The sequence below is a fragment of the Macaca nemestrina genome, chromosome 6, assembly GCF_043159975.1.
Source record: "Macaca nemestrina isolate mMacNem1 chromosome 6, mMacNem.hap1, whole genome shotgun sequence".
In the NCBI taxonomy this organism is placed as follows: domain Eukaryota; kingdom Metazoa; phylum Chordata; class Mammalia; order Primates; family Cercopithecidae; genus Macaca; species Macaca nemestrina.
Genome location: NC_092130.1, coordinates 180,547,861 through 180,572,465, shown reverse-complemented (window position 1 = coordinate 180,572,465; position 24,605 = coordinate 180,547,861). Strand labels below are relative to the sequence as shown.

At 43.8% G+C, this 24,605-nt stretch overlaps 1 protein-coding gene across 22 annotated transcripts in view; it reads right to left on the bottom strand.

The window, feature by feature from the left end:
* Window positions 1-4,350: 4,350 nt before the first annotated feature.
* The window catches only part of LOC105464584 (probable palmitoyltransferase ZDHHC11B), a 125,793-nt gene continuing 105,538 nt past the window's right edge, over window positions 4,351-24,605 (bottom strand). For 4 of the 22 annotated variants that reach the window (XR_011625183.1, XR_011625192.1, XR_011625191.1 and 1 more), the window contains 3 exons: window positions 11,310-11,374; window positions 8,080-9,867; window positions 5,584-6,727 (listed from right to left, as the gene is read on the bottom strand). Coding sequence is in view for 6 of the 22 variants with exons in the window: in XM_071099143.1 (XP_070955244.1) it covers window positions 11,317-11,374 (58 nt within the window). In the remaining 16 variants the exon portion in view is untranslated. The other 18 variants (XR_011625197.1, XR_011625195.1, XR_011625194.1 and 15 more) reach the window with 14 other exon arrangements.

The following is a 24,605-nucleotide window of genomic DNA, read 5'->3' as shown; positions in this document are numbered from 1 at the left end:
AAAACCATCAGATCTCGTGAGACTTACTCACTACCATGAGAGCAGTATGGTGAAAGCTGCCCCCATGATTCAATTATCTCCTACCAGATCCCTCCCACAACACATGGGAATTATGGCAGCTACAATTCAAGATGAGAGTTGGGTGGGGACACTGCCAAACCATATTAAGACTCCACCAAAAAACTCTTAGATTTGATAAATAAATTCAGTAACATTTAAGGATACAAAATTAATGTACAGAAATCAATAGCATTCTTATACACCAATAACAATCTGGCCAGGAACCAAATCAGGAAGGTAATCTCATTTATTATAGCTACAAAAAATTACCTAGATATATATTTAACCAAGGAAGTGAAAGATCGTTATAAGGAGAACTACAACACGCTGATGAAATAAGTAATACATGACACAAACAAATGGAAAAGGATCCCATGCTCATGGATTGAAAGAATCAATATTGTTAAAAATCATCATACTGTTCAAAGGAATCAACAGACCCAACACAATCTCTATCAAATTAGAAAAAAAATCCTAAAATTTACATGGAACCCCAAAACAGCCCAACTCGCCAAAGCAATCCAAAGCTAAAAGAACAAAGTTGGAGGCATCACATCACCTGACTTCAAATTATACTACAAGGGTATGGTAACCAAAACAGCATGGCAGTAGTACCAACACAGACATATAGATTAATGGAACAGAATAGAGGACTCAGAAATGAAGACACAAAGTCCATAAAAATATACACTAAGGAAATGACACCCGTTTCAATAAATGCTGCTGGGAAGACTGGATTGGCATATGCAGAAGAATGAAACTGGACCAACACCTCTCACCATATACGAATGTTAACTCAAGATGGATTGAAGATCTAAACGTAAGACCAAAATCTACAAAAATCCTAGAAGAAAACTTAGGAAAAATTCTTCTGAACATTGACCTAGGCAAATAATTTATGACCAAGTCCTCAAAGCAACTGCAACAAAAACAAAAATAGACAAATGGAACTTAAACTTCTGCACAGCAAAAGAAACTATCAACAGGGTAAATATACAACCTGCAGAATGGGAAAATAGTTGCAAAGTATGCATCTGACAAAGGGCTAATATCCAGAATCTACAAGGAAGTCAAACCAAATAAGCCCATTAAAAAGTGGGCAAAGGATATGAACAGACATTTTTCCAAAGAAGACACAAAAGTGGTCAAAAAACATGAAAAAATGCTCATCACTAATTATCAGAGAAAGGCAAATTAAAATCACAATGCGATACCATCTTAGACCAATCAGAATGGCTATTATTAAAGTCTAAAAACAAGAGATTTTAGTGAAGATGTGGAGAAAGGGGAATGCTACTGGGAATGTAAATCAGTATAATCTTTCTGGAAAACAGTATGGAGATTTCTCAAAGAACTAAAAATAGAACCACTATTTGATTCAGCAACTCTACCACTTGGTATATACCCAAAGGGAGAGACTTAATTATATGAAAAACGACCTGCACTTGTATGTTTATCACAACACTATTCACAACAGAAAAGATAATGGATCAACCTAAGCATCCATCAGTGGAGGACTGGTTAAAGAAAATGTAGCATATATACACAAGGTAATACTACCCATTCATAATAAAGAATGAAATCATATCTTTTGAGCAACATGGATAGAGGCCATTATCCTGAGTGAAATAACTCAGAAACAAAAAGTCAAATACCACATGTTCTCACATATAAGTGGGAGCTAAACAATGTGTACACATGGACATATAGAGTGGAATAATAAGACACTGGACACTCCAAAAGGTGCGAGGGTGGAAGGGGGTGAGAGTTGAAAAATTATTCAGTACAATGTTCACTATTCAGGCGATGGGTACACTAAAAGCCCAGATGTCACCACTATGCAATATATGCATGGAAGAAATCTGCACTTCTACCCCTTACATCTATAAACACTTTAAAACTCTGTTCTTAAATAACTGCATCTCAGAATGAGATTTTGTCTTATCTGCATCCCCAAATAAGATTTATCTAGGTGTGGATTCCTTCTTTTTATTTATGCAGCTTGTCATAATTAACTCATCATATACCTGTGGATTTGTGTCTTTTGTCAGTTCTGTGAAATCCTCAGGAATACTGATAGGACTCCAGAAATATCCAACACCAGAGAAGGCATCAATTTTTGACATCCAATCAGAAATATTAGGCATACAAACAAGTGGGAAAATAGGAGCCACAAGAAGACAAATTAGTCTATTAAAACTGATCCAGAACAGACTCAAGGGCATTAAAACAATATCAAAACTCTATTCCACATACTGTAAAAGCTAATTTGAGGCATGGAAGATATAACAACACTCTGGATCACTGTTCTAGAGGTGAAAGCTACAATGTATAAAATAAGAACTGCACTGCATGGGATTAATGGCAGATTAGATGTTAAAGAAGAAAAGATTATTCATTGTGAAACCATAGTAATATGAACTATCTGAAATGAAACCAAAAGAGGATTAAAAAAATTAAGCCAAATAATCTGTAATCTGTGGGACAACTTCAAGTGGCTTAATATATGTTTAATTGAAGTCCCTGAAGGAGAGAAGAAAACATGAGTAATGAGGGTAGTGCACTAAAAAGGATGTTTGGAAAAATAACGACAACATTTTTTCCCAAATTTAATGTTAACTATAAACCTACAGATGCAAGAAGTTCAATGCACCTCAAGCACAAGTACCATTGAATAAAATTATATCATGTCTCATTATAATCAAATTGCTCAATCCCAGTGATAAATAGAAATTTTAAAAGCAGACAGGAAAAACTGTCAAAGTATGTAAAGGGAAACACTGGTCCATCCCATAGAAGTTATTTGAGACTTGTTGAGGCTAGTAAGCCGTGTTTTGGGCAATTTTCCTTGTGTGCCTAAGGAGAATGCATATTTTCTATTAATAATAAATGAGCTTCCAGTTCCACAGATGCCCCATAAATCAAGCCTGTTAATGGTGTTGTCCAAATCTATATTTTTATTATTTTAAAAATATGGTTGACCTAACAGTGATTGAGAGTTGCATTGAAAACTTCCATAAGTGATAATTTTTTCTAAATTATTTCCTGTGGGCTCTGTGTTTGCTTTACATGTTTTCCCTCAATAAATACATCTTTTTTGACGTCCCATTAGTGTAGGATTGTTGGTGGTAAACGTGGCTTTTATTTACCTGAAAATATGATTAATTTGCTCTTTTTCCTACAAACAGTGTTGCTAGGTACATAATTCCAGGTCAAAAGTTTTTTTTTTTTTTTGGTCACACTTTGTACATATTACTATTTATCTACTATTGTTACTATTAATACATCTGCTGTCTAATTGCTTTCCTTCTGTGGATGATTTGTTGTTTCTTTCTGGTTGTTTTTAAAGTTAGATTTTCTTTTGTGTTCCGCCTTACCCTACAATGTATCTAGGCCTGGATTTCTTATTTTCATTTGTGCAGTTTGTCATCAATTACTCATCATGAATACGTATGGATTCAAGTCTTTTGTCAGCAATTACCCGGGTTCAGTTATTTCTTTATAGCAATGCAACAATGGGTTCATTCAGAAAATTGGCACTGAGGAGCAGGACACTGCTATAAAGATACCTGAAAATGTGGTAGCAGGTTTGGAACTGGGTAATGAGCAGAGGTTGGAAGACTTTGGAGGGCTCAAAAGAAGACAGAAAAGTGAGGGAAAGTTTGGAACTCAGTGACTTAATAAGTGGCTGGAACCAAAATGCAGATAGAAATATGGATAATGAAGGCCAGGCTGACAAAGTCTCAGATGAACAGGAGGAAGTTATTGCAAACTGGAGCAGAGGTCACCCTCCTGTGCCTTAGCAAAGAGCTTGGCTGCATTGTAATTGTGTCCTAGTGATCTGTGGAAGTTTGAACTTAAGAATGGTAACCTAGGGTGTCTGGCAGAAGACATTTCTAAGCAGCTAAACATTCAGAAGTGGCGTGGCTGCTTCTAACAACCTGTGATCAGATATGGGAGCAAAGGAATGACTTCAAGTTGGAATTTATACCTACAAGGAAAGCAGGGTGTAAAAGTTCGGAAATTTTGCGGCTTAGCCATGTGGTAGAGAAAGGAAAAAATGTTTTCAGGACAGGAATCCAAACAGGCTGCAAAGCAACCACTTAGAGAGATTTGCATGGCTAAAAGGGAGCCAAGTGCTAATATCCAAGACAATGGGAAAAAGACCTTGAAGACATTTCAAAGATCTTTGCAGCAGCCCCTCCCATCACAGGCCCAGAGGCCAGCAGAAAACAATGGCTTAATGGGCCAGGACTAGGGCCCTGATGCCCTGTGCAGCCTGGGGACACTGGTACCTGTATCCCAACTTCTTCAGGTGGTTCAGTGGTGGTTCAACAGTCTCCAGGTACAGCGTGGACTGCCGCTCTAGAGGGTAAGCCTTGGTGGCTTCCAAGTGGTGTGAAATCTGCAGGAACACAGAACGCAAGAGGGAAGGGGGATTGGCGGCTTCCCTCTAGATTACAGAGGATGTGTGGGAAAACCTGGCTGCCCAGGCAGAAGCCTGCTGCAGCAGCAGAGCCCTCACAGAGATACTCTATGAGGGCAATGCTGGGAGGAAATGTAGGGTTGGAGCCCACATAGAGTCCCCACCAGGGCACTGCCTCGTGGAGCTGTGGGTAGAGGGCTTCTGCCCTCCAGACCCCAGAATGTTTGATCTACTGGCAGCCTCAGCCTGGAAAAGCCACAAGTACTCAACTCTAACCCATGAGATTGGCTGCAGGGGCCACAAGCTGCAAAGACACCGGGGTGGAGCTGTACAAGGCCTTGGGAGCCCACGCCTCACACCAGTGTGCCTCATGGAGTCAAAGGAGATTATTTTGGAACTTTAAGGTTTAATGTCTGCCCTGCTGAGTTTCGGACTTGCTTGGGGCCTGTGGCCTCTTTACCCAGTACCTGTACCATGATTGTATCTATTGTATCTGGGAAGTAAATAACTTGTTTTCGATCTCACAGGCTCATAGGTGGAAGGAACTCATCTCCAGAGGAGACTTTGGACTTAGCATTTTGATTGAGTTGATCCTGGAATGAGTTGAGACTTTCAGGGACTACTGGGAAGGGATGATTGCATGTTGCAAGGTGATTTGGACATGAGATTTGAGGGACCAGGGGTGGAATAATATAGCTTGGATGTTTGTCCCCTCCAAGTCCCATGTTGAGATGTAATCCCCAGTGTTGGAGGTGGGGCCTGGTGGGAGGTGTTTGAATCATGGGAGCAGGTTCCTCATAAATAGTTTAGTGCCATCCCCTTGGTGATGAGTGAGTTCTTGCTCTGGTAGTTCACTTGAGATCTGGTCATTTAAAAATGTATGCCCGCCCCCCAACCCCACCACTCTCTCTTGCTCCTGCTCTCACTACATGATGTGTTGGTTCCCAACCTACCTTCTGCCACGATGGAAGCTTCCTGAGGCCTCACCAGAAGCCAAGCAGATACCAGCACCGTGCTTCCTGTACAGCCTGCAGGGCTGTGAGCCAGTTAAACCTGCTTTTTAAAATAAATTACCCAGCCTCAGGCATTTCTTTACAGAAACACAAAAACAGCCCAATGCATGTAGTAACTTATAGATATATTTAGAAAACTGATTATCTTTTAAAATATGACTGCAGACTAAATTGCAGAGTTCATTAAAATACAGGATGCCTGCAGTTCTCTGGTCTTCTCTTGACTCTTGTTGTCTACTAAGATAAGAAGTCTGGGCTAGGCTGAAGAACTCAGAATCCAGGTCTGGGGTTTCCCAGTACTGTGCTCCCATTTCTCAGTGCTGCACTCCATCTCCCAGTACTGTGCTCCCATTTCCCAGTACTATGCTCCCATTTCCCAGTACTGTGCTCCCATTTCCCAATACTGTGCTCCCATTTCCCAGTACCGTGCTCCCATTGCCCAATACTGTGTGATCCCATTTCCCATTTCCTGTGTTCCCATTTCCCAGTACTGTGCTCCCATTTCCCAATGTGTGCTCCCATATCCCAGTACTCTGTGCTCCCATTTCCTAGTACTGTGCTCCTATTTCCCAATACCATGTGCTCCCATTTCCCAGTACTGTGCTCTCATTTCCCAGTATTATGGGCTCCCATTTCCCAGTACTATGCTCCCATTTCCCAATTCTTTGTGCTCCCATTGCCCAGTAATGTGCTCCCATTTCCTAGGACTGTGCTCCCATTTCTCACTACTGTGCTCCCATTTCTCAGCACTGTGCTCCCATTTCTCAGTACTGTGCCCACAGGTGTGAGCCAACGTGCCCGGCCCATCAGCTCTTCTTGAGCAGCAAGAGGCCCTGCAGCTGGCTGGCTGGCTGGACAGCACAGTTAAGCAGGTGGCCGCATCTCTGCAGTTGCTGGCAGCCCATCGTCCTGGAGATGTAACCCCGCCTGCCAGGCTTGCTCTTCTTTGGTTGTGATGAAGATGATGACAGTGATGGATGCTGGGCTGTGAGGGTCCTGGTTCCTTCGAAGGACATACAGGGGCCTCTGAGATGATGGGCTCTGGCTGCTGGCCTGTGGCATGTGTAGGAGCAGGAGGCTTTGCAAGGCTCTGAGATGATGGGCTCTCGTTGCTGGACTGTAGCATGTGTATGAGCAGAAGGCTTTGCAAGGTAGACTCTCCAGGCAGGACTTTGATGCAGGGTGGGGTTTCAGGGTGGAAGACCTGGATCACAGGGCACCTCCGCTTCTGCAGGACAAAACAAAGTCACTCTTTGAGCAGCCACCAGGGACGGAGCTCAGGTCTACTTGTGATGGAAACCCACCAGTGGCTTTTACCCTCTTCCCTGGAGAGGCAGGGCTGGCTTCCGGGAGGATCATCACCTTGGCTTAGCCCCACTCCCAGCTGGGTCTAGTGAGAGTCCTCCTGAGCAAGGCTCCTGCCCTCCCCATCCTTCCAGAAAGCTTAGAGATGAGTGCATCACCAACATAGGCCATTTTCTATTGTTCTTCTTGGGAAATGCATCTTTTTGAAAGACAACCCATCTTTTATCACTAGATATTTTAAAAAACAGTTTTTGGCCTGGGGCGGTGGCTCACGCCTGTAATACCAGCACTTTCGGAGGCCAAGGCGGGTGGATCACGAGGTCAGGAGATTGAGATCTTCCTGGCTAATATGGTGAAACCCCATATCTACTAGAAATACAAAAAATTAGCCGGGCGTGGTGGCGGGCACCTGTAGTCCCAGCTACTCGGGAGGCTGAGGCAAGAGAATGGCGTGACCCCAGGAGGTGGAGCTTGCAGTGAGCCGAGATCACACCACCGCACTTCAGCCTGGGTGACAGAGCGAGACTCTGTCTAAAAAGAAAAAAAAAAAAAGATTGTATATATTTTTTTCTTAAAAAATACATATGTATGTATATAAATTTTTTCTTTAAGGCATTCATCAATTGAATAATGTTGTGTCTAGAATTTTATTTACCCTTCTTGGATTCACTGCACTTTATAAATCTGTGAGGTGGTGTCTTCTAACAATGTTGGCAAATTCTCAGCCAAATCTCCTTAAATACGACCTCTTCCCAATTTTCTCTCTTTTCTCTTTCTGGAACTCTAACTAAACATAACATAGTCTTCAAACTATATTCTCATTAATGTCTTTGACATTAATGTCTAATTTGTTGTCAAATCCATCCATCAAGTTAAAAAAAATCAGTGATATTTCTCATTTGTATTAGTTTTATTTGGTATTTTTCCAAATCTGCTTGATAATTTAAAAAACAGTTTTCTGTTCCCTCCAGATATTTTTGAGTTTGTGTTTTCTTTCTTTATGTTTTGGTCGGCCAAATTCAATATCTGAAGTATTTGTGTGTCTGTTTCTACTATGGTTTCTGTTGCTTCTCACTCATAGTGCTTTGTTTTCACGTGTGGTGAGTTATTTTTCATTGAGAGTTGCTCATTTGCTTGTAGTTTTATTTGTAAGAAATCTTTGAGCCTTAGGATGAAGGTTTGTTACTCATAAGGAATGATGCTTGGCCCCTGGGAACGATCAGTGCAGAATCACTCTACATTAAACTCTCAGCTTGGGGAGTTTCAGTCACTCACCTCGCACACAGTTAGGGACAACCTGTTGCTCCAAATACTCGGCAGTGTTTTTTCTCTCTTTCTTTCAGCTCTAGGGCTCGAGATGACTGATCACTCCTGATTTCTTTGCGGGTGGAGAAGTGAGTTGCTTCTAGTTTGCCACTGCAATGAGGGTACCGCCATCTGGGGGTGCCAACTTTAAGAGATTACTGATTGGCTTGCCATTTTGGCTGTGCTCTCAGCTTGATCTTCTCTTTCTAACTCTTGTAAAGCTGAAAATGAAGTTCACCAGGTTTCCCAAACGCCCTTGGGGCAAAGGCCAGCTGCACTCCCCACTGGGTTTCTCTCTGGGTTCCTCTGTGCCTTCAACCCTAGCCTTAGAATTCCTTATGTTGCCTCAGTTCATTGATGCCTTTAAGAATACTTACCCTCACACTCACATGGACGCGGACACACACGCGCACACACCCCCTAACTTCTCGCACTCACATGGACACGGACACGCACACGCACACACCCCCTAACTTCTCGCACTCACATGGACTCAGACACGCACGCGCGCACACACACAACCCTAACTTCCTCGGACACGCACGCACACACACAACCCCCTAACTTCCTCAGTTTTCAGAGCATTGTCCAATCCTTGTAAGTGACTTGCCACATGACTAGAACCTCAGGCTTCATATCACTACCTTCTTTCTTTCCCCTCCCTTTTCCCTTTATGCCATCAGTCTGTATTCCACGATCTTTAAAATCTACCTTAAGTCCTTTCTGGGATTATGTAAAAATCAGACAACTCTCTTAGCCACCATCTCCTTTTCTAGAGATAGGAGTGACTGACTCCTACCCACAGGCACTTGGAGAAGGGGAAGGTATATACTGAAGACGTGTTTCATGTGGGCTGCAGTAATTCACAACTGTAAGATGTTATCACAGCCAACATCTGCTGTTTAAAACTTTAGAGGTGAATATTTTTTTTTTTAATGAGGCTAAATCATTTCAGAAGCACTCCAGGAAGACCAGTTGCTTTAGAAATGATTTAGCCTCATTCAAACATAATGTAAACGATAAAGAACATGCATTTATCAGTAACTTCAGCAGACAAGCTGTGGTTGGCTGAGTTTGAGCCTCTATAAAACACACTGAATCATCTTGTTTCAATCACTAATCAAGCTCTGCCATGGGAACTTGCTGTTTGCTATGGTTTGGACATCTGACCCTTCCAAACCTTATGTTGAAATTTGATCTCCAGTGTTGGAGATGGGGCCTCACAGGAGGTGTTTGTGTCATGGGGGTGGACCCCTTACGAAGAGAGTAAAGCCCTCCCTCTGAAGGGAGTGAGTTCAGCTCCAGTAGTTCTTGCTCTAACCAACCCATGGGCTCTTGTTGAAAAGGGCCTGGAGCCTCCTCCACCCCTTTGCCTCCCCTCTCTCCATGTGATCTCTGCACATGTCAGCTCCCTTCACCTTCTGCTGTTGGCGGAAGAAGACTGAGACCATCACCGCATACACAGCTCAATCTTGAACTTTTCAGTCATCAGAATCACAAGCCAAATACATTTTTTTTCTTTACAAATTACCCAGGTTCAAGTGTCTCTTTGTAGTAACACCAATGGACAAAGACACCGCTTGTGTCCATCACTGTTAGCCACTGTTGCTCACGGCAGGGAGTCCATGGCTCCATTTGATGCTCACATGGAAGGATGTCCACAGCAGCTGTCAGTTGTTTGCAGATGATTTGCAAGTTGACGCTTCAGCCAAGTGTCCAGCTCCACTTCTCGGGCTCTGCTACTCCTCAGCTGTTTCACTGTTGCACACAGAGGGAATGGTGGGAGAAGCACGTAGAATCAGGTGCTGTTCTGTAGACATCCTACATGAGCTCAAGTTGTAGCTGCTTAAGTTTGTCCTTCATATCACTGAGACAGTTTTTACAGCACCAGTTTACTTCATCTTTCCTTGATTTTAATTTTGCAATTTCATGGTCAGTTTCTTGCAATCTTTCCACATCTCATTCAGCTCCCCTTTGATCTCAGGGGATTTGTCTTCTCATCTCAGCTTGTCTCCAATTATGATTTTGGTCCTGCCTCATTAAGCCCCTGTGCTATGCATCTCAAACACTGTTTTTCTAGAGAACAATTTTCCTAGGTTTGCTGTCTCTCTGGGCTTTCCTGGTGATGTCTATTCCCAGTTCTGCAACATTTTCACAGGATATACACAGAACCATCAGTCCTGCCCTCTTGTCCTCTAGGGTGCTGGTCAGGGCTGTGCTGCTGGGAGACCTTGACCTTCCTCAGGGCTCCAAGGCACCCAGCCAGCTGTGGGAAGCTGCTGGGAGCACAGGAACCCTGAGGATCCCAGGGCTCTTGATGTTTTCCCCGATCACAGGACTTTTCTTGTATGGATCATGCCTTTGAGGATTCAGTGTGCCCTATACCCTTTTCCTGTCCAGCTGGTTTTTGCGAGGTACCTCTCTGAAGCATTGTGAGACAGCAGGTACTGAATGGTAGAGTTCAGGGTGCAAAGGAGCTTGCCTTGCCTTGGAAAGCACAGGTAACAGCTTAGAGAAAGGGCTGAGGTCTCATTTTCAGATACAATCATGTCTCGTGTTTCTTAGCTGAGGGGATACAGAAGTAGAGGGAGAGCATGCTCCTCTGTTTTCAAGTGCTCAGCTTCCTATTCTGATGGCAGAGCATGGCTGGATGGTTTGCCAACTCATGTGTGTGCCTCATAGCAAATTCCTTTAGCCTTCTAGTGAGTAAACTTTCCCCCTGATTCTGGAAGTCAATGATCATTTGTTTCACAGTTAAATTTCGCTGCATTCTATGGATCGTCCTAAAGGTTTGAGCAGAAAGCTCGGATAGGTAGGGTCAGAGGCTTCTAATAGAAATCATCTTAAAATGGCAGGTGTTCATTATTTAAAGTTCTTAGATTAGTACAATTGGGTGAAAATAATTCTTAGTTTAGACTTAAAGGCAAGTATGAAAATGAGCGGTCTACAATTTATACATTGTTTACTTCCTAGAAAATAAAGATGAATTGATATTTTCATACCTCGTCTGCCATGCACTACTTCTACAGACGGACACGTGGCTCACATTCTGGGGTTACTGTTGACATCAAGAGACAAGGAAACAGCAAGCATCCTAGCCCTTGAGTTTGCACTGGTGATTTTTTAAAGAAGATATTGCACTCTCTAGAGAACCAAACCTGGGCAGATTTCAACACGACCCGTACTGCCACATACCTTACCTGAATCTCAGGCTTCACTTTCAGCACTGTCGGTTTTCATGGGCTGTCTTCTTTCTTGTTGCAGCCTGTTTGCAGTATTCAGAAAGAGAAACAACAGAGAACGAGTGATGTAATATTTGTTATACTGCCGAAGTGGACAAAATGTGTCAACGAGAGTACAGTTTAGAGATGAGCTTGTGACGGGGGCAATCGCTTCACCTCTCTGAGTTTCGGAGCCTTCGTTTTTGTGAAGATGGTGATAAGACCGCACTGCTGGAAGAATGTTGCTGTTTTCTTCTGCATGTGTGCTGATACAGCGAGATAAAGTGTGTTTTCCCTGATCAATAAGAGGGTCTTGTGGTAGCCAAGGAGGCTGGTTTGGATTTCTAGCATGAAAAGTGGGGAAATATGGGCCCACAAGAGGTCATCCCATGCCTGGCACCTTCTCACAACTCTTGCTTGATTGTGGCGAGTTCTGGCTGTCAGGGAGCCTTAAGTGTTTTTACACCCACATCTTGGGTACAGGTGTTTTGCTCTCTGCCCTGATGCTACACTAGCGCAGCCAGCCAAGAACTTGACTGTTTATACGTGCTAGCCAGCTGGCAGGAGAAGTGACCGTGTTGCTGCCCAGACTCTGCAAAGGTTTGGAGTTCCGGCTTATCTTAACTTGCAATGCTGAATATGTCAGGAATTAGTGACCAGAAATGTGCAAAATCTTGCTTTGAACGTTTTTGAAAGACCCACAAGCAAAAAAGTCACTAGGATACTTCTAAATCAAAACAGCGTATCTATCACATGCTAAAGTCTCCCTTCTCTGATCCAATCCTTACTAATTACAATCAGGATATAAATGGATCCATAAATGAGTAAAGAGAGGACATCAAAGAAAAGCAAGAAGGGAAGCCTTTGTTGGATCAGAAATGATGACTCCTAGAAGGAAAGAATGCAAATGGAAGCCGATGCAGAAGGTTCGGTCAGGATGTGCTGCAGAACCTGGAAGAGCCCCCCAGGAATCGCCAGTGAGGAGCAGTGGATGCTCCGCTGGGCAGGGCTCCTGATGGGACAATTAGCTGGGGGACTTGCAGGCTGAGCAGCCAGGCAGTGACTGCTGCTGCAAAACTTCCCACACCATAGGCAACAACGGGAGTGTCTGCCACCAGATTATTGCAGTGGGCGCAGTAGTCTTGGTAGACACAGAAAAGTGCAAGGAAAAAAATGTACAGAAGGAAGTGACAGGACTCAATAAGCAAAGGAGAGCTAAGGTACCACCAAACTAATCCAAAAATTACTGAGGATAAAGAGAAAATAAAATATTAATTTGAAGTGAAAATAAAAGTATGACAAAGTATGATAGGTGAAATAGTGGAGGATTGTGAAATGAAGGTCGGTGGGGAAGAATGTAGATAATGTTGTAAAACTGTGTTTAAGTATGTATATAAAAATGCAGAAGTAGTTTACCTAAGGACAAAATGGTATTGTAGGAAGCTATAGAGGCTGGTCCTTCCACTGGAACAACCATTGAGCTATAAAGAGTAATTGCAATGAATTATTTGGAAACTCTGGAACCTGGTCAGGCATCTATGGGAGAATGCTTGAAGAAAGGGGAAGCTGGGCCTGGTGCAGTGGCTCATGCTTATAATCCCAGCACTTTGGGAGGCCGAGGTGGGCCGATCATGAGGTCAGGAGATCGAGACCATCTGGCTAATATGGTGAAACTCCATCTCTACTAAAAATACAAACAAAACAAACCAAAAAAATTTGCTGGGTGTGGTGGCAAGCGCCTGTAGTCCATGATACTCAGGAGGCTGAGGCAGGAGAATGGTGTGAACCCGGGAGGTGGAGCTTACAGTGAGTGGAGATTGTGCCACTGCACTCTAGCCTGGGTGACAGAGCAAGACTGTCTTTAAAAAAAAAAAAAGAGAGAGAAAAGAAAGAAGAAAGAAAGAAAGAGCGAAAGAGCGAGCTGCTAGTCCTTTGTGAGTGGTGGACACGAGCCAGCTACCGCCTCCATTTCTTAGTCCTGCTGTGCCTATAAGAGTAGCAACCCACATTCCTGGAGCAGCTGGCTGATGTCAGAGTGAGCATCAGGGACCTTGTCCTCAAAAAATTTGACGTGGTACAATTTGGTCAGTCTGGTGGTGCCTGAGGGATCAATACGGAGACTTGCCTTGGTTTTGATCTACTTGGCAGCAGTGGCTTCCTCCAGCAGCGTCCACTGGAAGATTTAAAGAGACAGACCTTCCCCCTTGTTTGTAGCTGGATATTTGAGGAAATCTTTGGTAGTTCACTAACTGGTCATATAGATAAAGGAAGAGCAACTTCAGTGACAAGAAATACACATTTTGCAAAAGCAGTTTGAAAAAGTCACAAACTGATGGATCCAGCCTTTAACAAGAGAAAATCCACAGTCCCAGAGGAGGAGAAGCCCTTGATTTTAAGAGTTACCACATTATGATACTCAGAATATCCAGTTTTTAGCAAAAAATTATAGAACATATAAAGAAACAGAATAATATGGCCTATTCACAGGAGAAAAGAACTTGGCATAAACTATGTCTGTAAAAGCTCAGACATTTGAATTATTAGTCAAAGACATTAAAGCAGCTGTCTTAAATATGCTCAGTGAACTAACGGAAGTCGCTGACAAATAACTAAATAATATAGGAAAATTACACATGAGCAAATTAGATTATTAATAGAGATAGAAATTATATATTTTTAAAAAGTCAAAAAGAAACTGGAGGTGAAAAGTACATAACTGAAATAAAAAGTTCATTAAAAGAGTTCAACAGATTTGAGCAAGCAGAAGAAAGGATCAGCTAACTTGAAGACAACTGAAATTACCCTGTCTGAGGAACAGAAAAAAAAAGCATGAAGGAAAATGAACAGAGTGTGAAGGATCTGTGAGATACCATCAAGGGTACCAACATATGCAACACAGGAGTCTCCAAAGGAGAAGAGAAGGAAAGAGGCAGAAAAATACAGTGTTCCCCCATTATCAGCCGTTTTGTTTTCTGCACTTTCAGTTACCTTTGGGCAACCACAGTCCAATAATATTAAATGGAAAATTCCAGAAATAAACAATTCACAAGTTTTAAATTGTGTGTAGTTCTGAGTAGCATGATGAAATGTCATTCTGCCCTGCTCTGCCCACGCAGGACATGAATAATCACTTTGTCCAGCATATCCATGCTGTATACACTATCTGCCCATTAATGTACAGGAAAAAAAAACATACTGTATAGAGTGTGGTACAATCTACAGTTTCAGATATTCACTGGGATTCTTGGAACGTATCCCCCACAGATAATGGTGGAGCAGGAGACTACTGTATTTAAAGAAATAATGGCTGAAAACTTTCTGAATCTAATTAAAGAAATGAATCTACACATCCAAGGAGCTCAACGAATTCCAAGCAGGCTATACGCCAAAAGATCTATGCCAAGACACATTACAGTTAGATTGTCAAGACATATACAATGAGAGAATTTTGAAGGCAGGCAGAGAGAAGTGACTAATCACAATCAAGGGGTCCTTAATAAAATTATCAGGTGATTTCCCAATAGAAACTAAGGAGGCTCAAAGGCAGTGGGGTGACATATTTAAATGCCCTGGAAGGGGGAAAATACGTGTCAACCAAGAATTCTGTATGTGACAAATCTATCCTTCCAGAATGAAGCAATAACTAAGACATTCTCAGATAGACAAAAGTTGAGGGAATTCATTACCAGTAGACCTACCCTAAAAGAAACGTTAAAGAAATTATTTAGTCTTAAATGAAGAGACACTAGACAGTAACTCAAAACCATACAAATAAACAAACAACATTGGTAAAGAAATAGAGAACATAGGTAAATATACAAGTCAATAATATTGTACTTTTGGCTTATAACTCTTTTTTTTCTATAAAATTTAAAAGTCAAATGTATAATACAATAACTATAAACATTGTTAATGGGCACACACTGTATAAAGATGTAATCATTGACAACAGCAATATAGAGGGTGATGGATGGAGATGGATAAAAGCAGTGTTTGTGTACTATTGAAACTAAGTTGGAGCTGACTGTAGTGGCTTACACCTGTAATCCCAGCCTTTGGGAGGCTAAAGTGGGAGGATCGTGTGAGACCAGGAGTTCAAGTCCAGCCTGGGCAATATAGTGATACCCCATTTCCACAAAAAACAATTTAAAATTAGCTAAGTGTGGTGATGTGTGCCTGTAGTCCTAGTTACTTGGAAGGTTGAGGTGGAAAGATTGCTTGAGCCCAGGAGTAGGAGGTTGCAGTGAATTAAGACTATGCACTCCAGCCTGGGCAACAGACTGAGTCCTGTCTCAAAAAAAAAAATTCTAAGTTGGTATTCAAACTAGGGTGTTATAAGTTTAAGACATTAATTATTATCCCCAATGTAACCATTCGGAAGATAATTAGAAAATGTACAAAAAGGAAAGAACAAAGGGATCAAAATGGAACATTACAAACATTCAACTAAAGAATTTTTAAATGGGCAGGAATTGAGAAATAAAAAATATATATGATATACAGAATGCAAAAAGCTAAATAGCAGAAGTGAATCATTTCTTATCAGTAATTACTTTAAACATTATATATATATATATATAGCTTGAACTTTTTAATTAAAAATCAGAGATTGGGAGATTGGATTTTTAAAAAGCTGAATGTGGACAAAGATGCTGAGTTAAAGGAGGTTGTCTTCCCTACCAAGTAATGGAGAAGCTCCAGGGCCCCAAGATACGGTGGGTCCCAGGGGAAAGGGGGAGGAGTGAGGATGGGGTTGGGATGTGAGGTTAAGCACAAGGGTGGTAGCTAAGTGTCCATATATGGAACATGTTGCTGACCCCACACAGCAAGCAGCTAGCCTCTGCCAACCCACAGGAGATAAGAAGGGTCTGATGTCAGGATACCAGAGGTATGGCAGGTGGGAGAATGGGGGACGCGCTAGAAAGGAAAGAGTGGGGTTTGTGACCATAATACTGAATAACTAGAGTCTTTTGTGGGAGAGAGATGAAGTACTTACTTCTCAGAACTTATGAAGCTATGGGAAGTAAGATGACAAGAAATTAGTGCAGGGATAGACAAACTGACAAGTGGAATTGACTACACAGCCCAGAAATAGACTCAAGTATGCGCATAAATGGAGCTGAGGACATAGGTAGCTTTTTATGCCAGTGGGGATCAATGAATGGAGCTGGAAACAATACAAATCCATAGAGGAAAGAATGAAGTTAGATCTCTACCTCACACCATACACTGAAATCAACAAAAGATAAAGACTTGGCTCTCAAAATCAAAACTTAAAACCTTTAGTAGAAATAACAGATGGCTATCTTTTAGATATTTTGGTGGAAAGATTCATTAATCAATAACTAAAAGCATTCCTTTTACAATATGAATAAACATGACTATATTGTAATGCATGATCTGGTTTCTAGAATGGTATATTAAATTAAGCATGGAGTTAAGCTGCACATGGACAGACTCTATCTGTAATTCACCCAACTGACAAAAGGTGTGTATAAAGAATATATAAAAACTCATATAAATCAATGAGAAGCACAAAGAGTCCAATGGAAAAATGGACTAGGGACATGAGCAAGTGCTTCATGGAAGAGAAAACTCGCATGGCTCACATGTGTTCAGATTCATTAATAATCAGGAAAATACTGGAGGAGGCCACAATAAGCCACCAGTTCACACTATTCGACTGTCAATTCCAAGTGTGGAGAGGACACGAAGCAATAGGACTTCTTATAGCCTGCTGTGAGAGTGTAACATGTGCAACACCTTTAAAAAATAGTGGCCTTATCTCTGAGAGCTGGACATTCTAGCAATTGCACCACTAGGAATAGCCCCGGGAGAAATGGTTGCACCTGTACAACAGGAGATCTGTCAAGATTGAGCTGCACAGCTGGGTAGCGAAAAACTGGAAACCGTCTCCATGCCCAACCATAGCAGAGCGGGTAATTAAGTGCGGTATGGGGTAGAACAGCCACAGAAGCAAACGCGAACAGACTACAGCGACACGCAGTATGGACAGACCTTGACAATTCAGTATTAAGTGAAGAAAGTGATTCCCCAAAGATTCCAGATATTACATACATACAACGTCCTTTCTGTTAAAAAAAAAAAAAGAAAAAGGAAAAAGTAACCAATGTATTGCATGTATGTACTCTTTGGGAATATTATACATCTCTCTCTCTATACACACACACACACACAAACACACACACACACACACACACACACACATCCATCTAAGGAACAAAATTTAAAGGCAAGCAAGAGAATGAAGAACATGAGCGGGGTGCAAGGACTTGGAACGGGGGCCCTGACAGAAGACAAAAACGATGTCAGACTCTGCTTTTGTTTTTGGTGCTTCCTCCATTATCATAAATAAACAAAATACAGAGTCAGTGAAGGAAGCACGTCACTCAGATCAAGGATGCATCAGTGTTCCTACCCAGGATTGGGATTAGTGTGACTCTGGGCACCTGGGATCCAAAACAAGGGGAAAGAGGCAACTACCATTCACTACGCCAGACGCTGGCAGTGACGTTCACAACTCCAGGAGCTCACACATGACCTTCTTGGGAAGCGATACGAATATCCCTCATATCCTTGTGAGGAATAGGGGCTCGGAGTGGATTAAAAACTTACGAGGTTACAGAACCAGCAGCATCTCCACACTGGCCTAGAACCCAGGTCTGTCTGATGCCAAAGTCCAAATGCAGGTTACGGTGCCAATTAGCTCCTGATCGCTCTGCTAAGAGGAGCTTTGGATTCCTGCAAAGAGTGAGAGAGGGGGGCCTGGGATGCCTCTGGGGGATATCAGAGCAGCAGGATCAGACGCAGGTCCTGGACTGAGCCTGCAGCTAAGAGAAACAGCTCACAGGCCGGGTCTGGGGGTGCAGGCCAGTCCCCATCAGACTCTCCGTGACTGTGGCCACTGGAGTTAAGGGCCAGGGTGTGACCTTCCATGGTCAGAATGGGGCTCTCCTAAGTGGAGTGAAAGACAAACCTTAGATCTTCAGGTGGGTCCTTCTGAATCTCTGGGGCCACAGAAGGAAAACTGGGCACTGCAGCCTGATGGGGATGGGAGGGGTCAAGTTGTGCAGCCTCCCTCTCGCTGCGCAGCCTCTTGGGAGCGAGCCCGTGGGACGTCTGCGAGGACCTGCGCCCTTAGCCTTACACCCTTTGCTGGGTGTGTGAGTGCTCAGCTCTCAGTGCAGACGCGGGACATCTGTGAGGACCTGCGCCCTTAGCCTTACACCCTTTGCTGGGTGTGTGAGTGCTCAGCTCTCAGTGCAGACGCGGGACATCTGTGAGGACCTGCGCCCTTAGCCTTACACCCTTTGCTGGGTGTGTGAGTGCTCAGCTCTCAGTGCAGACGCGGGACATCTGTGAGGACCTGCGCCCTTAGCCTTACACCCTTTGCTGGGTGTGTGAGTGCTCAGCTCTCAGTGCAGACGCGGGACATCTGTGAGGACCTGCGCCCTTAGCCTTACACCCTTTGCTGGGTGTGTGAGTGCTCAGCTCTCAGTGAAGACGCGGGACATCTGTGAAGACCTGCGCCCTTAGCCTTACACCCTTTGCTGGGTGTGTGAGTGCTCAGCTCTCAGTGCACAGAGACAGCCCGATGGTAGCTGCATCTGCCCTCCTTTCCTCTCCGAGCTCCTCTGCTCTGCCCGAGCTGACCTCCGGGTGTGGGTCCAGACCTGCCCACACATCCTGTGCTGTGTCCTCAGTGCTCCCAGCCCTGCCCCACTTGCAGGCTCCCTCACTCAGTTCTCCTTGGACATTTAAATGTGTCTCCAACACACTCTCGTGCTCCACCTTTTAAAAAAATTAATTAATTAATTAATTTTGAGACGTAGTCTTGCTCTGTTGCCTAGGCTGGAGTGCAGTGGCACGATCTTGGCTCACTGCAACCTCCACCTCCTGGGTTCAAGAGATTCTCCTACCTCAGCCTCCCGAGTAACGGGATTACAGGTGGTGCCATCAAACCAGGCTAATTTTTTGTATTTTTAGTAGAGACAGGGTTTTGCCATGTTAGCCAGGATGGTCTCGATCTCCTGACCTCGTGATCTGCCTGCCTAGACCTCCCCACATGCACCATCTTTTGACCATCAGTTAGACGCGCGCACACACACAAACACACACACATTATTTAATCCCACTTGTCTCCTATATGCACAGTTTTCCCAACATTTTATTAAAATTTCAAACATAAACAAGACTGGAAAAGGCTTTACAGAAAAAAACCAAAAAACAAAAAAACCTGAACCCAGCACCTGGATGCCACCAGGGCTAACGATTGTCCTCCGCCCCATCACATAACTGCCCGCCCATCGCCCTGGTCTGCCGCATTTCAGACTGGTTGCAGACGTCCACACACCTCGCTGAGATGCACACACGGTACTTCCGGCACTGCAACACCTATTTTTGTGTTCTGTCTACTTCTGTCACACACACACACGTGTTTCATAGTTGAAAATATTTTCTGTCCCCGACTTTTTCTTCTATTCCACACCTGTCTTTGATGTTGTTCCACAGGACCCTTCCTGTAGACGGAGTGCCCGTGTCCCCCAGATTCACATGCTAAAGTCCTAACCCGAGGGTTGTGTGTCATAAAGCAGAGCCTTTGGTGTCAGCTCACGAACGAGGGACCCTGATGACAGGATTCGTCCAGTGTCTTTAGAACAGGCATCCGAGTCGGACCTCACTCTCAACTCCCTGTGTGTGAGGACAACCAGAGGAGGCCATCGGAGGACCAGGAAGGGGCTCTCACCAGACACCAGATCTGCTGGCGCCTTGACCTGGGACTTCCCAGGCTCTGGAATGGTGAGAAATACATGTTTGTTGCCTAAGCCCCTGGTGCGTGGTACTTCTGTGGAAGCAGGCGGAACAGACTAGAACACCTATGAATGCTTACAATTAGTCAAACAAGCAACTCAGAGTATTGTTGCAACCTCCACTGTGGAGGAAGACTGCTTGGTGCTCACTGGAGGGAAGAGGCCAGCAGCTTTGGGGATACCCCAGACGGCGAGGTCCTTTCTAGATGCCAAACAGCGGCAGGACTCAGGCTCAAGGCCTGGCGGGGAGACAGGAGCTCCTCATGATCCCCTCTGCTAGGAAGCAGAGGAGGAAGGAAAGACCACCTGTCAGCAAAGCAGAGTCTTACTTTGGCGGGGAGCTCACAACAGGCCATGAAGGCTCCAAAGTTCTGCAAGCACCATTACCATGGTTTCTGCTTGTCAGCAGATCCCAGGAACAGGTAGCTCCTGGGAGGTTGTGTGAGTGCTCAGAAGTGTACCACACAACAGACACCACGTGGGCATGAGTCTCACATGGAAAGCACCCTTGATGCTTGCTAGTGGGATAATACAAAGGAACGGCCCCAGCCTCCAGTGGAAAATTAATACAAGCCACTGAATGAGGCGCTGGGGATTAGGGTCTTCACAAGGGCAATCCTGCTCCCTATTCCCACTTTCATTCCAGCTGGTCAGCCTGAATCCACCCATTCCCTTCAACATCCCACAGCAAACATGCAGACCAGAATATCCCCATAACTCTGTCTAATATCCACCACTAGAGACACTATAAATTCCTACACATTTCCCACTAAAATAGACCTGTGATTAGCAACATCACACCGCACAGGCACTTAATGGATGGATTTTCCCCCTGTGGCAAAGCATGACACGATTTAAACAAAGTCCCTGATCGCTACAAACTGATGTTTGTAATGTGCCCAGTGCCCAGCAGGCAGAGCCTGAAATAAAAGGCTGTGAGGGAGTCTATAAGGTGGACCAGCTGGATCCAAACTGTTAGGTGACCATGGAAGCATTTTCTGTGACAAGAAAAAGGGTTAATGGCAAGTTATCGCCTGTTGCATCTAGAGGCTTTGTAAACTTATGTGTTGTTAGTGTAACACTTTTCACGTTAAACGAGGTTAGGTTAGCTCATTCTCCTATGGAGAAGACTCGATTGAAATGAAGACAGCTTCCAACAAAGAGGAGTATGATTTAAGGATGGAGTGGTTTATGCCCATCAGACAGAACAACGTAGAGTTTAAAAAGCAGGTCCTAAAGAGGTGTATAACATGATTATAATTTCATTTAGAAAATGGGTCTCATACACAGAAAAAATGTTAACAGGGAAGCTGCAGGAGGTGCCAATCAAAATGCCTGCAGTAGCCATTGGTGGGTGGGAGGACTGTGAGTGAGTTAGGTTTTTACACCAAGAATTTTTGTTTTCCATTTTGAATGTGTACTGATAAAACATATATATTTTTTCAAAGTGAAAATTTACAATCCTGGTCACAATCAATTTTCTATCATTCTTGCCAGAAACGGATCAAAGAGAAAATGTCTTAGTTTTTACCTAATATCAGAACCATAGTCAGGCTATACTTCGAAGTAAAATTCAGCATAACCTGGATTCACTAAATCAAAGAAAACCAATTTAGAAGAAACATTAGTGGGTTGTGTGAAAGAGCATTTTCACACTAAGTGATATTTAATCCTTGATGGCTGAAACCAGGCACAACTCTTAAGCAATTCTCAGGTTTGAGAAACTGATGAACGGGGCACACCTCCTGGGCGGCCTTTCTCTGACCCAGGAAGCTGCCTGCCTCTTGAGCCGGCTGGCCTTCCCTGGCCCGGAACTCTGGCACTGCCCCCAGAGCGTTACCATGAAGGGCAGAGCTTCTGGGGCACTCAGGAAGAGCAAGACAGGAACTTCTGTCCTCTGCTCAGCTGGGGGAGACTGACTTACTGGGGCTCCCTGTGGAGTTGGGATGCAGGGAAAACACTATGGGCCGCTCTCAAAATAAGGTGTACGTTTAAGGCAACTTTGCTCCAAATTCCAGGTTTCCTGGAACTGAAACAAAATGTATTTTCCATATAAATTTTAAATAAACTTACATGAAAAAATTAACTTTAAAAATTGTCAGAACTTTTAGAAATGAAAAAACCTGAGAATGTGCCTGTCAGACATTAAAGTGTAGCTCAGGAAGGTCCAGTAATTAAAACAGCATGGTTTAGGACACAGATCAACAAGACAGAAATAAACGTGTAGAAACAGATCTGAGTCTAGTGCTTATGGCAAGCACTAGAAAAGGGGGCCTTTGAATTAGATGGGAAAGGTGTATTGTTTCATAAACAAGGTGGTAACCATTAGTTAAGTCTTTGAGATAAAATAACCTTAGCTCTCTCCCTGTATGCAAAAGTAAGTTCAGGATGGCTCGAAAATCAAAATATAAGGAAAACCAAAAGAGAAAAATTACGAAAATATCAGCAAAGAGTTCTAGATGATATTTGTAAAACTCTGGAGTAAGAAACACTTTTTAAAGTAAGACAGGAACATTTGACAACTTTGACTTCAGAAAAATTTATGACCTTCACATTGCAAAAGACATGATAAACACAAAATTTTAAGAGACAGACTGAAAGAAATACATTGGAAACACATAGATCACAGAAGTATTATCCCTAATGTGCAAAGACCACTTAATATTGACAATACAAACAACTCCATTTAAAAGTGTGCAAACATTTGAAAAGCTAATTCATACAAGAGGAACTGTGAAACAGTAAAAAGAGAATGACACTATGTTCAGTGTCATTAGTAACAGAGAGAAAACAATATTGTCAGTGTCTGCCAACACTGGCACAAAGGTGCTTCTTGCAATTTTGTTTGCAAAACCTAAACTTGGCCATAAACTTAATATCCCGTAGTGAACAACGGTTGACTAAGCCACGGTATATGCACATCATGAAAGAGGGTGAAGTTCCTCACAAGAAGAAAACATATCTCACATCTCTGTGAAACGCCACGCACGTAATCCACGCCAGCCACGCGCGTGATCCACGCCAGCCACGCGCGTGATCCACGCCAGCCACGCGCGTGATCCACGCCAGCCACGCGCGTGATCCACGCCAGCCACGCGCGTGATCCACGCCAGTCACGCGCGTGATCCATGCCATACTGTTGAAGAAATCAAAAGAGGAAGCTGCAGAATGATTCATATGGTGTACGGTAACCTCTCAACGTGAGTGAATATGTAGAGAGAAAAAACATGTATTTACCCTCTATTATTAAAATGGCATTTTGAGGTGGTATTCAGGAAGGGAGGTGCAGAATATTTTTAACTTATGTACTATGGTATTCAAACTGATACAATGAGCATGTCATAAGGCTTTAAGTTCTAAGTATAAGTTAGGTATTCAATTCTCCCCCATCTAAATGTTGCTCCACGGCCAGACACAGTGGCTCATGTCTGTAGTCCCAGCACTTTAGGGGGCTGAGGCGGGCAAATCACTTGAGCTCAGGAGTTTGAGACCAGCCTGGGCAACGTGGTGAAACCCCATCTCTACAAAAGTTGGCTCAGCGTGGTGGCATGAGCCTGTGGTCCCAGCTACTTGGGAGGCTGAGGTGGGTGGATTGCGAGAACCCAAGTGGCAAAGGTTGTAGTGAGCTGAGATTGTGCCACTGCACTGCAGCCTGGGTGAGACAGTAAGACCCTGTCTCAAAAAAATAATAAATAATAATTTTAAAAATGTTGCTCCATGATCCAGGGCAGCTGGGTTGGGAGGATGAGGCCAGCTGGGTGCACTGATCAGTGAGGGGGAGACCCAGGAGGCATGCGGTGACCTCAGCAGTCTGGGGTCCCAGGTGCCTCTAGAGGAACCCCGAGCAGCTCTGAGCCATGAGGTGTGGGTGCTCCTTCTTCCAAGCATGAGGAGCCTCCCTCACACACCCTCCCTGAATAATGTCGGTCCTGTCTCTGGGCGTATGTCCACTGGGCCCTCCATGGTTTGGCCATCTGGCCCCGCTCAGCAGCATGACCTAATGGAATGGTGGCAGAGACCCCAGAGGACCTGGGCCAGGACAGCTGCAGCTGCTGGGTGCCCAGAGTAGAGGACGGGGCTGTTCTGTGCAGGCTGAGGTGGGCGCTTCCCCTGTGGGGCCAGCTGGGACTCCCTGCAGTGACAGGAGGAGTATGGCAGGCAGGGTGGGGACCGGGATGTGATGTGAGGGCAGGAAGGAGGCTGTGTCAGTGTGAGAGAGAGTGTGTGTGCATTTGACTGTGTGCGAGAGAGAGTGTGTGTGTATGTGCACACGTGCATGCCTGTGTCTGTGCACCTGGAGTGCTTTGAGACAATGATTCTTATCTTTCCATTTCATTTCATTTTAGACTGTATTAAATGGTTCTGGATGAAACTTATTATAGAGGGTAGGAGTGCAATATCTAAACCCTGAAACCCTGGGAAATGATGTATAAAGTTGCTTTTT